Here is a 14,428-nt window from a genome sequence, read left to right as displayed (position 1 = left end):
GTAGGCGGGGCTGGCCCCAGGGGGCACTGCGGGGCAGCGAGCGGGGGGGCTCAGTAGGGGGCGCTCTCCCCCGGCAGGCGGGGCTGGCCCCAGGGGGCGCTGCGGAGCAGCGAGCGGGGGGCTCAGTAGGGGGCGCTCTCCCCCGGCAGGCGGGGCTGGCCTCAAGGGGTGCTGCGGGACAGCGAGTGGGGGGGCTCAGTAGGGGGCGCTATCCCCTGGAAGGGTGGGGGGGGCTGTAGCCCTCAAGGGCGGTAGGGGGGAATATTTGCCCAATGCAAACAGAGGCTACTGGCACCACCTGGTGGCTCAATGTGTTAGTGCAGCGAGTCTGCACCAGCAGCCGGGACGGGGGTAGCCAGGAGCTGCCCCCACCCTATCCCCCCACAGCACCCCCTGCTGGCAGGGCCCGCGGCAGGAGTAGCCAGGAGCTCCCCCTCCCCACCTCCGCCCCACACCAACTGGGGACATGGCTCCCGCCCCGATCTCATCGCCCGCTAGCCGGGAAAGAGGCTGCTTCGCCCCCGAACCACACCCCCCGCCAGGGGAGCCGGGCAGGTCCGGCGCTGTATGGATCCGGCAGCGGAAGGTGTGATACTGAGACAAGCAGGGACAGGCGCTGGGAGCGAACGTGACAGAGATGCCGAGCACCAGAGAAAAAGGGGGAATTAAATCCCATTATGGATGGGAGAGCCCAGACTCGTGCTTGTCATAGCCCCTATACTGCCAAGAGACCTGGGAGATTCCTCAGTACCAATCCACACACAACCCATGCTGAGATCTGCCCCCCACAAGGGTAATTAGTTTAACACAAAAACCAGAACCTGGTGGCTGAGGAAGACCCTACAATAATAAATCATTAAGATGTTTTGAGCACCCGGCATACTTGCCCCTCTTTGTTATTGTAGGGTCTTTGGAGCACCGGTGGCAGCGGTCACTTGGTTATTGTCGGGTCTTCTGGGAACACTGGGCCCGAATGTCACTTTGTTATTGTAGGGTCTCCCGGCAGCTCAGGGGGCCACCCCCATCCCCCCATAGTAGCAGCCCCACAGGCCCATCTACCGTGGCATCTCGCCCCCTGCCAGGATCAGACCCAGCAGCCAATCTAGACCAGTACGCACCCCCTCCCCGCTGGCCCAGATCAGGCTGAGGGGCCCCACTGGCCACATCTCTCTCTCTGGGAGGGGAATGGGGGCTGGGGGGGGCTGGAAGCCAGGACACCTGGATTCTCTCCCCTGCTCTGGGAGGGGAGTGGGGGCTGGTGGGTTAGAGCCGGGGGGGGGGGGGGCGCTGGGAGCCAGGACTCCTGGGTTCTCTCCCCAGCTCTGGGAGGGGAGTGGGGGCTAGTGATTTAAGCGGGAGGGGGGCTGAGAACCAGGACTCCTGGGTTCTCTCCCGGCTCTGGGAGGGGAGTGGGGGCTACTGGTTAGACCAGGGGGCCCCCTCCCAGAGCCGGGACAAAGCCCAGGAGTCCTGGCTCCCAGGCTGGGAAGGGAACCCAGGAGTCCGGGTCCCTTTAAGGAGGCGGGGGTGGGGGTGGCTCCTGGCCCTGCCTGTTTGCTCCTAATCCCATTTTTGTGACATCACAGGAGGTTGCTGTGGCAACGGGATGCGGCTGGAAACAGGAGACTCAGGTGGGAAGGAGGCTGGAAGGTGAGCTCTTAAAGGGGCCCCGACCCGCAGGAGAAGGGCCAGGCAGGGGGGCTGGTGACTCGGGGACCCCTGGCCCGGCGCCGAGATGCGGCCACCTCTGGGGCGGGGCGGCCGGTGACTCGGGGACCCCTGGCCCGGCGCCGAGATGCGGCCACCTCTGGGGCGGGGCGGCCGGTGACCCAGGGACCCCTGGCCCGGCGCCGAGATGCAGCCACCTCTTGGGGGGGGGTCAGCTGTCTACACGAGACTCCCTCCTCCCCGCTAACCCTGTGCAGCCCACTCCCCTCCCAGCGGCCAAACCCCGCAGTCCTGACTCACAACCCCCCTGCCCCCCACCTTTCAACGGACACTCATGCCAACTCCCGGCCGGCTGGCACCCTTCCCTCCCGTGGGGCAGAGCTATTTACCCATCTCCAGCTGTATTTGGACAGCCGCTGCCAAGACAAACCAACCCTGCGCTGGGCCACCTGGCCCCAGACAGCATCTCTGGGGTGGGTTTCACACGCCTGGGGGGGGGAGGTTGGTCCTGCCTGCCCCCCGTTACTGGGACGACTGGGGAGGGATGCAGAGCAGGCAGGGGCAGATCGTACCCCCTCCTCCGTCTTCCTTCTCTTCTTTTTCCATGGGGACTTGGTCAATTCCCACCAGCGTCGGTGGCCTTCAGTAGGGGGTGCTATCCCCCGGCAGGCGGGGCTGGCCTCAGGGGGTGCTGTGGGGCAGCGAGCGGGGGGGCTCAGTGTTATTGTAGGGTCTCCCACTGGCTGGTGGTTATAGTAGGGCCTAGCGAAAGGCATGAAACCCCAGGATCATGGAGCCCAGGAGTGGGCGGCGTTAGGGGGACTAGTGGTTAGAGCAGGCTGGGGTCAAAGTGGCCCCTGTCGGGGTGTCAGCCCAGCTCCCCACAAACGTACGGGGGGGATGATAATAAAAAGTTTTATGGCTCCAAACAAGACAGCAAAAAGAGACAAAGCAGAGTGCGTTATGTACAGATCCCCCGCGCTAAACAGTGCCCCCCGCATCTCCCCCGACCCATCCGGAGGCCGCATCACGGGGCAGGAGGGGCCGGGTCGTGCCCCCGGCTCTCCCCACACCACCACAGCTGCAAGCAGTTCTGGCCACGGGCCGGGCGCTGGGGGGGCCCGGGCCCCCCTTCCACGTCCTCCTCGCCGCTGTCCCACAGCTCCGGGAACTCGCGCTGGCCGGATGCACTGGCCAGCAAGGGCAGGCTGGGGTGGAGGCTGGACAGAGGGGAGACAGGGTCAAGAGGGGGCCACCGGCTCCTCCCCCCGACCCACAGCCCCCCCACCCCAGCTCTAATGTGAAGCCCCAGTCCCCTCCCACAGCCAGGGAGAGAACCCAGGAGTCCTAGCTCCCAGCCCCCACTCCCCTCCCAGACCTGGGTCCTCTCCCGGGGAGTCCTGGCTCAAAGCCCCCTTGTTCTAACTCTTCAGACCCCACTCCCCTCCCAGAGCCAGGGAGTGAACCCAGGAGTCCTGGCTCCCAGCACCCCCTGCTCAAACCCACCAGCCCCCATTCCCCTCCCAGAACCAGGGAGAGAACCCAGGCATCCGGGCCCCCCCGCCCCACGGTACCTGATCCCGTTAACACAGTCCCGCAGGGCCTGGAACTGCAGCGTGGGTTCCAGCACCAGCTCCGTGTCCCCAGTCGGGGGCTGATCCGTGTCCCACACCGAGACCAGCCCCACCGTGGTACCGCTCAGGAGAAACCGGCCACTCCTGGGGAGGGACATACCCAATGCGGCGTTTAGAGGCTGCAGCTGGGGGGGGGGGGGTTATGGCTCCCAGGGTTCCTTGGGCTCCACACCGACAGCAGCTGGGTGTCAGGACGCCTGGGTTCCCTCCCCAGACCCCGATAATTATCTGAAGGGGCATTATTAGGGGCATTACGGTAGCAGCGTTGCCTCGCTCAGCCCCCACCCCGCCCCCCAGGCAAAGGAAGGCGCCTTACTCCTTTTCTACAGGTAGGGAAACTGAGGCAGGTGGGGAAACTGAGCCACACAGCCACAACGTGACTTGCCTTGGCTCGTATCGAGAGCAGGTGCCAGAGCTGGGGAAGAGAACCCAGGAGTCCTGGCCCCCGGGGATGCTGAGGGAAGGGGGGGGGGGTCACTCACGGCTCAAGGTCAAAGTAAAGGCGCTGGTTGGTGGCCACGGTGCGGCGCATGGAGAACAGAACCCGGCCCGGGTGCCGCAGGTCCCAGCACAGGATCTCGGGGTCCTGGCGGGGAGGGGAGGAAGAGACTGAGCCCAGCAGACCCCACTAGAGAAACCCCCCCCCGGACTCCACCCCCGACCGCAGCCGTGTCTTAGGCCCTGCCCCTCTGTAAGCTCCGCCTACCTTGCGCCCGCCGGTGTAGAGCCGGGTGCCGTCGGGGGAGAAGAGGGCGTGGGTGACGCCGCCCTGGTGGCCCTGCAGCATGGCCAGGGGCGACCCCTCGGCCCGTGAGTAGAGCCCCACCGTCCGGGAGTAGGAGGTGCAGGCGTAGAGGGGCTGGGCCGGGCTGAAGGCGATGCAGGAGATGATGCCGCTCTGCCCCTGTTTCTTCACTGCGTCGGGGTGGGGGGACAGGTTAAGAAACCCCCAACCAACACTCCCCCCCCGGAACAGCCCTCCCACTCCCTCCACTCAGTGCCATTCTGTTAACTCTGGAACCTAATGATGGCACGGTGGAAAAAGTGACACCACCGAGACCTAATTCCCTGGTTTAGGTTTGACCCTGCCTGCCCCCCCACCCCTCCAATCCCGGGCGGGGTATTAACTCTGGACCCTAAGGATGGCAGTAAACTGCCAGCTCCCTGTTTCAGCGCAAAGAGGAGGGGTCGTTTCTCCACCCCCCACAGCCTCCCGTGAGCTGGTGACAACGTTCAGCTCAGAGGTCGTGTCCACTCTTGGCCCCATATGGTCCCTGGGGGGAACCCCCTTCAGTGACAGCCCTTCTCGGGGGTTCACTCTCTTCCGGAGAGTCACCTGGAACCGCCCCTCTCTGAATCTCTCACCATGGGCCCCCTCAGGGAGTCCACTCGCTCTGGACCCCCACTGTGTCACAAACGGCAACTTCAAATCTTGGGGGCATATTAACTGTGGAGCCTAATGATGGCAGTGAGCTGCCTAATGCCTATTTCACTGGCAGAAGGGGAGCAGCTGGGGCTCATGCACACATTTCACCCCCCAAGCAAACCCGAGTGGGTGGTTAACGCTGGAACCTAATGATGGCAAACGACCTGATTTCGTTCGCTGCAGCAGACAGCTCAATTAGATCCACCATCCGCACCCCGCTATGTACACATCTGGATTACTAAAGATTTGCGGCAACAAAGAACCATGGCGACAAAGAACAATTCCCTATTTTTCCCCAGAAGCCCAAGCGTCATCCCGAATCCGACTTCCCTGACCTCCACGGGCCCTTCCTTTCCCGGCCGTGGAAGCGTTAACTCTGAAACCTAATGATATTTTACAAAACCAGGGCCATGGTGCCATCCGCCACAGTGGTGCCAGGGGGCGCTCTCACCAAATGTGGGACGGCTCTCGCACACCCGGCCCGGGCGCTCCGTGTCGAACACCCGCACGGTCTTATCGAACCCGCAGAACAGTTGGGAGCCGTCGGGAGTGAAGCAAAGGGAGTGAGCGGCCGTCAGCTCATCCTGGGGACAGACACACACACAGGAGTGTCAGGACGCCTGGGTTCTCTCCCTGGCTCTGGGAGGGGAGTGGGGGCTGGTGGGTTAGAGCAGTGGGGGCAGGGAGCCCGGACTCCTGGGTTCTCTCCCCAGCTCTAGGAGGGGAGAGGGGACGAGTGGGGTTAGAGCAGAGGGGTCTGGGAGCCCGGACTCCTGGGTTCTCTCCCCAGCTCTAGGAGGGGAGTGGGGACTGGTGGGGTTAGAGCAGGGGGTCTGGGAGCCTGGACTCCTGGGTTCTCTCCCCAGCGGTGGGCGCAGTGGGGCTGGGCGCCAAGCTCTGTACCCACCAGGTGGTTGTAGCTGCGGAACGTGGCCCGCAGGTCCCCATGAAAAGCATCCCACACGTGGACGGGGTTGTCACGGCTGCTGCTGGCAAAGCTGCGGGACCACAAGAGAGGCAGAAATGTGAGTGGGGGGTCAGAGGGGAACAACTGGGGGGGGGAACAAGCACCCCTAGAGGGGACAGGCCCCTGCCCCATTCCCCGCCCCCTGAGCCAGCCAGTCCCTGGGGCCAGATGGGAAAGGGCTCCACCCTCTTCCCCGTGGGTCAGCAGGGGGCACCCTCGTGGCTGCAGCATTTACAAGCAGGTGGGCGGGTCCGCGGAGCTCATCAGTGGGAACCAGCAGTAGTCGTAGACGGTGTCTCCCTCGGCCATTCGCAGCACGGGGCTCTGTGGGGAGACAGACCCATGGACGGTCAGGCTGCCGCCCCCCAGAGCCACAGGGCGGGGGCAGGACTCCTGGGTTCTCTCCCTGGCTCTGGGAGGGGAGTGGGGGCTGGTGGGTTAGAACAGAGGGACTGGGAGCCAGGACTCCTGGGTTCTCTCCCTGGCTCTGGAAGGGGAGTGGGGCTGGTGGTTAGAGCAGGGTGGGCTGGGAGCCAGGACTCCTGGGTTCTCTCCCTGGCTCTGGGAGGGGAGTGGGGACTATTGGGGAAAACCAGCCCCCCACCCACCCATTGCACCAGCACAGTTCCGCCCCACACGGGGGGGGGAGGTGTGTGTGTGCGCGCGCACGCGTGTGTGTATGACTGTCCCTTTAAGAGCAACTCTCCCTCCCCCCTCCACGGCGCCCCTCCCCCCTACCATCTCGGCCATGGCCCCCCACTCCTGGTCGTAGAGCTCGGGGGGCAGGTTGTAAATGCGCAAGGTGTTGTCGGCGCTGTTGGTCAGGAGACAGGAGCCGTCGGGGGCCCTGCGGAGAGGGGGGCACAGCCAGGCCGTCAGGGCGCCCCCATCCCTGCCCAGAACTGGGGAGAGAACCCAGGTGTCCTGCTCTCAGCCCACCCCCCTCCCTTTAACCACTAGACTCAACTGCCCTCCCAGAGCCTCAGTTTCCCTCCCATCCATGTGTATTTAGGCTAAAGGCCCCATGGGGAAACAACTGCTCTGAGCACCCAGCCCATTATGGGGACCCTCCCCCGATCCCAATTCAGGGTCCCCTCAATCCCAGCCCACGGTGTCCATGCAGCCCCCACTCTCCAGGAGTCCCCAGGTCTGGTGTGTCTGGGACTTGCTCCTGGGGCTCTGTGCACCACCGGGGGGTCCCCGATCTCCTCAAGGAGGCTGAGTGTGACTCAGCACCCCGGGGGGGAGGGAGCAGCGGATTCTTGGTCAGAGTCCCGAGATGTGACCCCAAATATCCACCCCCCGCCCCAGCCCCCGACACCAGGGCCCGGCCCAGCGTCCTACCATTTGCAGCCCTTGAGGAAGTTCTCCAGCATGCTGCTGTATTCACCCCAGGCCCCTGTTAGCAATTTGGGGGGCCCCAGGAACTCGTAGCCCGGCAGGCTGGGGGAGAAAGGGGGGGGGAGACATTGGTACAGAGGTCACCCAGCCCCCCTGGCTCTAACCACTGGACCCCACTTCCCTCCCAGAGCTGGAGAGAGAGCCCAGGAGTTCTGGTTCCCCGACCACTCTGCTCTGACCCACCAGCCCCCACTTCCCTGCCAGAACCCAGGAGTCCTGGCTCCCTGCCCCTGCCGGCCATTCTAACCATTAGGCCCCGGCCTCTAACCACCCCACTGGATCAGGACACCCCGACCCAGCCCCTGCTTGGCTCCAGCGATCAGAACCGGGTGCTCCCTGCGCCCCTGAGATCGGAGGCTCCGTGTGTGGGGCCCATGCCAACGCCCGGCACAAGGGGGGACCCGACTCATCACCCCGTCCCTTACTAGTACTCCGCGTCCCACTCCGGTTCCTGTCCTCCATCCTCTGCCACTTCGCTCCCTGCTTCCGCCAGCACTTGTCCCCCAGCCGGCTCCCCGCCGGGGTCCTCCTCCGGCCTGGATCCCGCCCCCGGCGCCTGGCCCCCGGGGGAGCCGTTCTGCCGGGCCAGCTTGGTGGGCGGCTCCGGGGACCCAGGGTCTCCCGCGGCTGGATCGTCCACCCCGGTACCGTCAGCGAGTGTCCCTGGCTCCATCTCCCGGGGTCTCAGCTGGGCGGGCGGCGGGGAGCGCGGAGGGGGCCGTCTCTGCTCCTGCGGGTGCTCCAGCGGCCGACGAGCCCCAGTGAGTCGGGCATCCCCGGAGTGCGGGCGCCTGCAAGGCAGGAGACAGAGTTAATGGCAAAAGAGAACCCAGGAGTCCAGGCTCCCAGCCCCCCCTGCTCTAACCCACCAGCCCCCAATCCCCTCCCAGAGCCAGGGATAGAACCCAGGAGTCCGGGCTCCCAGCCCCCCCCTGCTCTAAGCCACCAGCCCCTGCTCCCCTCCCAGAGCCGGGGAGAGAACCCAGGAGTCCGGGCTCCAAGGCCCGCCCCCCAGACCACGTGTCCTCTCTTCCCAGCCGCAATCCAGGCTCTTACCCAGGATAGGTGGAAAGAAGAAGGGTGTTGGGGTGTGGATGGACTGGCCCACTCTCTCCGGGTGGGGGGGTGTTATATGGATGGGCCCACTCTTTCTCCCGGGGGGGGGGATGGACTGGCCCACTCTCTCCGGGCAGGGGGGGTTGTTAAATAGACTGGCCCACTGTCTCCGCTGGAAAAGGGAGATGGACGAGCCCACTCTCTCCCAGGAGGGTGTTATATGGACGGGACCACTCTCCCGGGGGGGGGGTAATAGATGGACGGGCCCACTCTCTCTCTGGCGGGGGAATAGATGGACGGGTCCACTCTCTCCCGGGGGGGGTGTTATATGGACGGTCCCACTCTCTCCCGGGGGGGTGTTAGATGGATGGGCCCACTCTCTCCGGGGGGGATGTTAGATGGACGGGCCCACTCTCTCCGGGGGGGGGGTGTTAGATGGACGAGCCCACTCTCTCCCGGGGGGGTGTTAGATGGACGGGCCCACTCTCTCCCGGGGGAGGAATAGATGGACGGGCCCACTCTCTCCCGGGGGGGGGGGAATAGATGGACGGACCCACTCTCTCCCAGGGGGGGTGTTATATGGACGGGCCCACTCTCTCCCGGGGGGGGTGTTAGATGGACGGGCCCACTCTCTCCCGGGGGGGGGGTGTTAGATGGACGGGCCCACTCTCTCCCGGGGGGGGTGTTAGATGGACGGGCCCACTCTCTCCCGGGGGGGGGTGTTAGATGGACGGGCCCACTCTCTCCCGGGGGGGGGTGTTAGATGGACGGGCCCACTCTCTCCCGGGGGGGGTGTTAGAGGGACGGGCCCACTCTCTCCCGGGGGAGGAATAGATGGACGGGCCCACTCTCTCCCGGGGGAGGAATAGATGGACGGGCCCACTCTCTCCCGGAGGGGTGTTAGATGGACGGGCCCACTCTCTCCCGGGGGGAGAATAGATGGACGGGCCCACTCTCTCCCGGGGGGAGAATAGATGGACGGGCCCACTCTCTCCCGGGGGGGGAATAGATGGACGGACCCACTCTCTCCCGGGGGGGGGGAATAGATGGACGGACCCACTCTCTCCCGGGGGGGGGGTGTTAGATGGACGGACCCACTCTCTCCCGGGGGGGGGGTGTTAGATGGACGGGCCCACTCTCTCCGGCAGGGGAATAGATGGACGGGCCCACTCTCCCGGGGGGGGAATAGATGGACGGACCCACTCTCTCCCGGGGGGGGAATAGATGGACGGACCCACTCTCTCCCAGGGGGGGGTGTTAGATGGACGGACCCACTCTCTCCCGGGGGGGGGTGTTAGATGGACGGACCCACTCTCTCCCGGGGGGGGTGTTAGATGGACGGACCCACTCTCTCCCGGGGGGGGGGTGTTAGATGAACGGACCCACTCTCTCCCGGGGGGTGGTGTTAGATGGACGGTCCCACTCTCTCCCGGGGAGGTAATAGATGGACGGTCCCACTCTCTCCCGGGGGGGGAATAGATGGACGGTCCCACTCTCTCCCGGGGGGGGAATAGATGGACGGGCCCACTCTCCCGGGGGGGGAATAGATGGACGGGCCCACTCTCTCCGGGGGGGGAATAGATGGACGGGCCCACTCTCTCCCAGGGGGGGTGTTAGATGGACGGGCCCACTCTCTGCCGGAGGGGGTGTTAGAGGGACGGGCCCACTCTCTCCCGGAGGGGGTGTTAGAGGGACGGGCCCACTCTCTCCCGGAGAGGGTGTTAGAGGGACGGGCCCACTCTCTCCCGGGGGGGTGTTAGAGGACGCGGCCACACTCTCTCCCGGGGGGGGTTTTAGAGGGACGGGCCCACTCTCTCCCGGGGGGGGGGAATAGATGGACGGGCCCACTCTCTCGCGGGGGGGGGAATAGATGGGACGGCCCACTCTCTCCGGGGGGGGAATAGATGGACGGGCCAACTCTTTTCTCCCGGGGGGGGGAATAGATGGACGGGCCCACTCTCTCCCGGGGGGGGAATAGATGGACGGGCCCACTCTCTCCCGGGGGGGAATAGATGGACGGGCCCACTCTCTGCCGGGGGGGGGGGAATAGATGGACGGGCCACTCCACCCGGGGGGGGGGGTTAGATGGACGGGCCCACTCTCTCCCGGGGGGGTGTTAGATGGACGGGCCCACTCTCTCCCGGGGGGGGGTGTTAGATGGACGGGCCCACTCTCTCCCGGGGGGGGGTGTTAGATGGACGGGCCCACTCTCTCCCGGGGGGGTGTGAGATGGACGGGCCCACTCTCTCCCGGGGGGGTGTTACATGGACGGGCCCACTCTCTCCCGGGGGGGGTGTGAGATGGACGGGCCCCACTCTCTCCCGGGGGGGTGTGAGATGGACGGGCCCCACTCTCTCCGGGGGGGGTGTGAGATGGACGGGCCCCACTCTCTCCCGGGGGGGTGTGAGATGGACGGGCCCCACTCTCTCCCGGGGGGGGGGGAATAGATGGACGGGCCCACTCTCTCCCGGGGGGGGGAATAGATGGACGGGCCCACTCTCTCCCGGGGGGGGGGGGAATAGATGGACGGGCCCACTCTCTCCGGCGGGGGAATAGATGGACGGGCCCACTCTCCCGGGGGGGGAATAGATGGACGGGCCCACTCTCTCCGGGGGGGGAATAGATGGACGGGCCCACTCTCTCCCGGGGGGGTGTGAGATGGACGGGCCCACTCTCTCCCGGAGGGGGTGTTAGATGGACGGGCCCACTCTCTCCCGGGGGGGGTGTTAGAGGGACGGGCCCACTCTCTCCCGGGGGGGTGTTAGAGGGATGGGCCCCACTCTCTCCCGGGGGGGTGTGAGATGGACGGGCCCACTCTCTCCCGGGGGGGTGTGAGATGGACGGGCCCCACTCTCTCCCGGGGGGGTGTGAGATGGACGGGCCCACTCTCTCCGGCAGGGGAATAAATGGACGATCCCACTCTCTGCCGGGGGGGTGTTACATGGACGGGCCCACTCTCTCGGGGGGGGGGGTGTTAGATGGACGGGCCCACTCTCTCCCGGGGGGGGGTGTTAGATGGACAGGCCCACTCTCTCTCGGGGGGGGTGTTAGATGGACGGGCCCACTCTCTCTCGGGGGGGGTGTTAGATGGACGATCCCACTCTCTCCGGGGGGGGGGTGTGAGATGGACGGGCCCACTCTCTCCCGGGGGGGTGTGAGATGGACGGGCCCACTCTCTCCCGGGGGGGGTGTGAGATGGACGGGCCCACTCTCTCCCGGGGGGGGGTGTTAGATTGACGGGCCCCACTCTCTCTCGGGGGGGGTGTTAGATGGACGATCCCACTCTCTCCGGGGGGGGTGTGAGATGGACGGGCCCACTCTCTCCCGGGGGTGTGTGAGATGGACGGGCCCACTCTCTCCCGGGGGGGGTGTTACATGGACGGGCCCACTCTCTCCCGGGGGGGTGTGAGATGGACGGGCCCACTCTCTCCCGGGGGGGTGTGAGATGGACGGGCCCCACTCTCTCCCGGGGGGGTGTGAGATGGACGGGCCCACTCTCTCCCGGGGGGGTGTGAGATGGACGGGCCCCACTCTCTCCCGGGGGGGTGTGAGATGGACGGGCCCACTCTCTCCCGGGGGGGTTTTAGAGGGACGGGCCCACTCTCTCCCGGGGGGGGTGTTAGATGGACGGGCCCACTCTCTCTCGGGGGGGGGTGTTAGATGGACGATCCCACTCTCTCCCGGGGGGGTGTTACATGGACGGGCCCACTCTCTCCCGGGGGGGGAATAGATGGACGGGCCCACTCTCTCCCGGGGGGGGGAATAGATGGACGCGCCCACTCTCTCCCGGGGGGGGGAATAGATGGACGGGCCCCACTCTCTCCCGGGGGGGTGTTAGATGGACGGGCCCACTCTCTCCCGGGGGGGGTGTAGATGGACGGGCCCACTCTCTCCGGGGGGGTGTGAGATGGACGGGCCCCACTCTCTCCCGGGGGGGTGTGAGATGGACGGGCCCACTCTCTCCCGGGGGGGTGTGAGATGGACGGGCCCCACTCTCTCCCGGGGGGTGTGAGATGGACGGGCCCCACTCTCTCCGGGGGGTTGTGAGATGGACGGGCCACCACTCTCTCCCGGGGGGGTGTGAGATGGACGGGCCCACTCTCTCCCGGGGGGTGTGAGATGGAGACGGGCCCCACTCTCTCCGGGGGGGGGGAATAGATGGACGGGCCCACTCTTCCCGGGGGGGGGAATAGATGGACGGGCCCACTTCTCCGGCGGGGGAATAGATGGCGGGCCACTCTCTCCCGGGGGGGGGAATAGATGGACGGGCCCACTCTCTCCGGCGGGGGAATAGATGGACGGGCCCACTCTCTCCCGGGGGGGGGAATAGATGGACGGGCCCACTCTCTCCCGGGGGGGGAATAGATGGACGGGCCCACACTCCCGGGGGGGGAATAGATGGCGGGCCACTCTCTCCGGGGGGGGGAATAGATGGACGGGCCCACTCTCTCCCGGGGGGGGGATAGATGGGACGGGCCCACTCTCTCCCGGGGGGGGTGTTAGATGGACGGGCCCACTCTCTCCCGGGGGTGTTAGATGGACGGCCCACTCTCTCCCGGGGGGGGTGTTAGATGGACGGGCCCACTCTCTCTCCCGGGGGGTGTGAGATGGACGGGCCCACTCTCTCCCGGGGGGGGTGTAGATGACGGGCCCACTCTATCCCGGGGGGGTGTGAGATGGACGGGCCCCACTCTCTCCGGGGGGGGTGTGAGATGGACGGGCCCCACTCTCTCCCGGGGGGGGTGTGAGATGGACGGGCCCCACTCTCTCCCGGGGGGGTGTGAGATGGACGGGCCCCACTCTCTCCCGGGGGGGTGTGAGATGACGGGCCCCACTCTCCTCCCGGGGGGGGGGGAATAGATGACGGGCCCACTCTCTCCCGGGGGGGGGAATAGATGCCTGGCCCAACTCTCTCGCCGGGGGGAATAGATGAGGGCCACTTCTCCGGCGGGGGAATAGATGGACGGGCCCACTCTCTCCCGGGGGGGGGATAGATGGACGGGCCCACACTCTCTCCGGCCGGGGGAATAGATGGACGGGCCCACTCTCTCCGGCGGGGGAATAGATGGACGGGCCCACTCTCTCCGGGGGGGGAATAGATGGACGGGCCCACTCTCCTCCCGGGGGGGTGTTAGATGGACGGGCCCACTCTCTCCCGGAGGGGGTGTTAGATGGACGGGCCCACTCTCTCCCGGGGGGGGTGTTAGAGGGACGGGCCCACTCTCTCCCGGGGGGGTGTGAGATGGACGGGCCCACTCTCTCCGGCAGGGGAATAAATGGACGATCCCACTCTCTGCCGGGGGGGTGTTACATGGACGGGCCCACTCTCTCCCGGGGGGGGGTTAGATGGACGGGCCCACTCTCTCCCGGGGGGGGGTGTTAGATGGACAGGCCCACTCTCTCTCGGGGGGGGGTGTTAGATGGACGGGCCCACTCTCTCTCGGGGGGGGTGTTAGATGGACGATCCCACTCTCTCCCGGGGGGGGGTGTTACATGGACGGGCCCACTCTCTCCCGGGGGTGTGTGAGATGGACGGGCCCACTCTCTCCCGGGGGGGTGTGAGATGGACGGGCCCACTCTCTCCCCGGGGGGGGGTGTTAGATTGACGGGCCCACTCTCTCTCGGGGGGGCGTTAGATGGACGATCCCACTCTCTCCGGGGGGGTGTGAGATGGACGGGCCCACTCTCTCCCGGGGGGTGTGAGATGACGGCCCACTCTCTCCCGGGGGGGTGGTGTTACATGGACGGGCCCACTCCTCCCGGGGGGGTGTGAGATGGACGGGCCCACTCTCTCCCGGGGGGGTGTGTGAGATGGACGGGCCACTCTCTCCGGTGGGGGTGTGTAGATGGACGGCCACCCATCTCTCCCGGGGGGTGTGAGATGGACGGGCCACTCTCTTCTCGGGGGGGGTTAGATGGACGATCCCACTCTCCTCCCTGGGTGTTACATGGACGGGCCCCTCTATCCCGGGGGGGTGTGAGATGGATGGCCACTCTCTCCCGGGGGTGTGAGATGACGGGCCCACTCTCTCCGGGGGGTTGGGTGAGATATGGACGTCCCACTCTCTCCCGGGGGGTTTACATGACGGGCCCACTCTCATCCGGGGGGTTGTGCGATGGACGCCCCACTCTCTCCCGGGGGGTGTGGATGGACGGGCCCCTCCTCCCGGTGGGGTGTGTGAGATGGACGGGTCCCCCTCTCTCCCGGGGGGTTGATGGACGGGCCCATCTCTCCGGTGGGGGGTGTTATTGGCCGGCCCACCTCGCCTGGGGGGG

At 66.5% G+C, this 14,428-nt stretch overlaps 1 protein-coding gene across 1 annotated transcript; it reads right to left on the bottom strand.

The window, feature by feature from the left end:
• Positions 1-2,567: 2,567 nt before the first annotated feature.
• Positions 2,568-7,887, bottom strand: WRAP53 (WD repeat containing antisense to TP53). Its single transcript, XM_038386278.2, has 10 exons — positions 7,522-7,887; positions 7,040-7,138; positions 6,434-6,542; positions 5,931-6,019; positions 5,636-5,726; positions 5,180-5,312; positions 4,009-4,217; positions 3,785-3,888; positions 3,243-3,386; positions 2,568-2,888 (listed from the first exon to the last, which is right to left on the bottom strand). The coding sequence occupies exons 1-10, from the start codon at positions 7,767-7,769 to the stop codon at positions 2,696-2,698; spliced, it is 1,419 nt and encodes a 472-aa protein (XP_038242206.1). The 5' UTR covers positions 7,770-7,887; the 3' UTR covers positions 2,568-2,695.
• Between the last annotated feature and the right edge of the window lie 6,541 nt (positions 7,888-14,428).

The sequence above is a fragment of the Dermochelys coriacea genome, chromosome 28, assembly GCF_009764565.3.
Source record: "Dermochelys coriacea isolate rDerCor1 chromosome 28, rDerCor1.pri.v4, whole genome shotgun sequence".
Classification (NCBI taxonomy): domain Eukaryota; kingdom Metazoa; phylum Chordata; order Testudines; family Dermochelyidae; genus Dermochelys; species Dermochelys coriacea.
This window is presented reverse-complemented; position numbering and strand designations above follow the sequence as displayed.

Excerpts from the sequence above, each read along its gene's own strand:
- WRAP53 (XM_038386278.2), bottom strand. The coding sequence starts at position 7,769 with ATGGAGCCAGGGACACTCGCTGACGGTACCGGGGTGGACGATCCAGCC. Across the intron at positions 7,139-7,521 it reads GAGTGGGACGCGGAGTACTA|CCTGCCGGGCTACGAGTTCC; the intron begins GTAAGGGACGGG and ends TTTCTCCCCCAG. Across the intron at positions 4,218-5,179 it reads CGAGAGCCGTCCCACATTTG|TGAAGAAACAGGGGCAGAGC; the intron begins GTGAGAGCGCCC and ends ACCCCGACGCAG.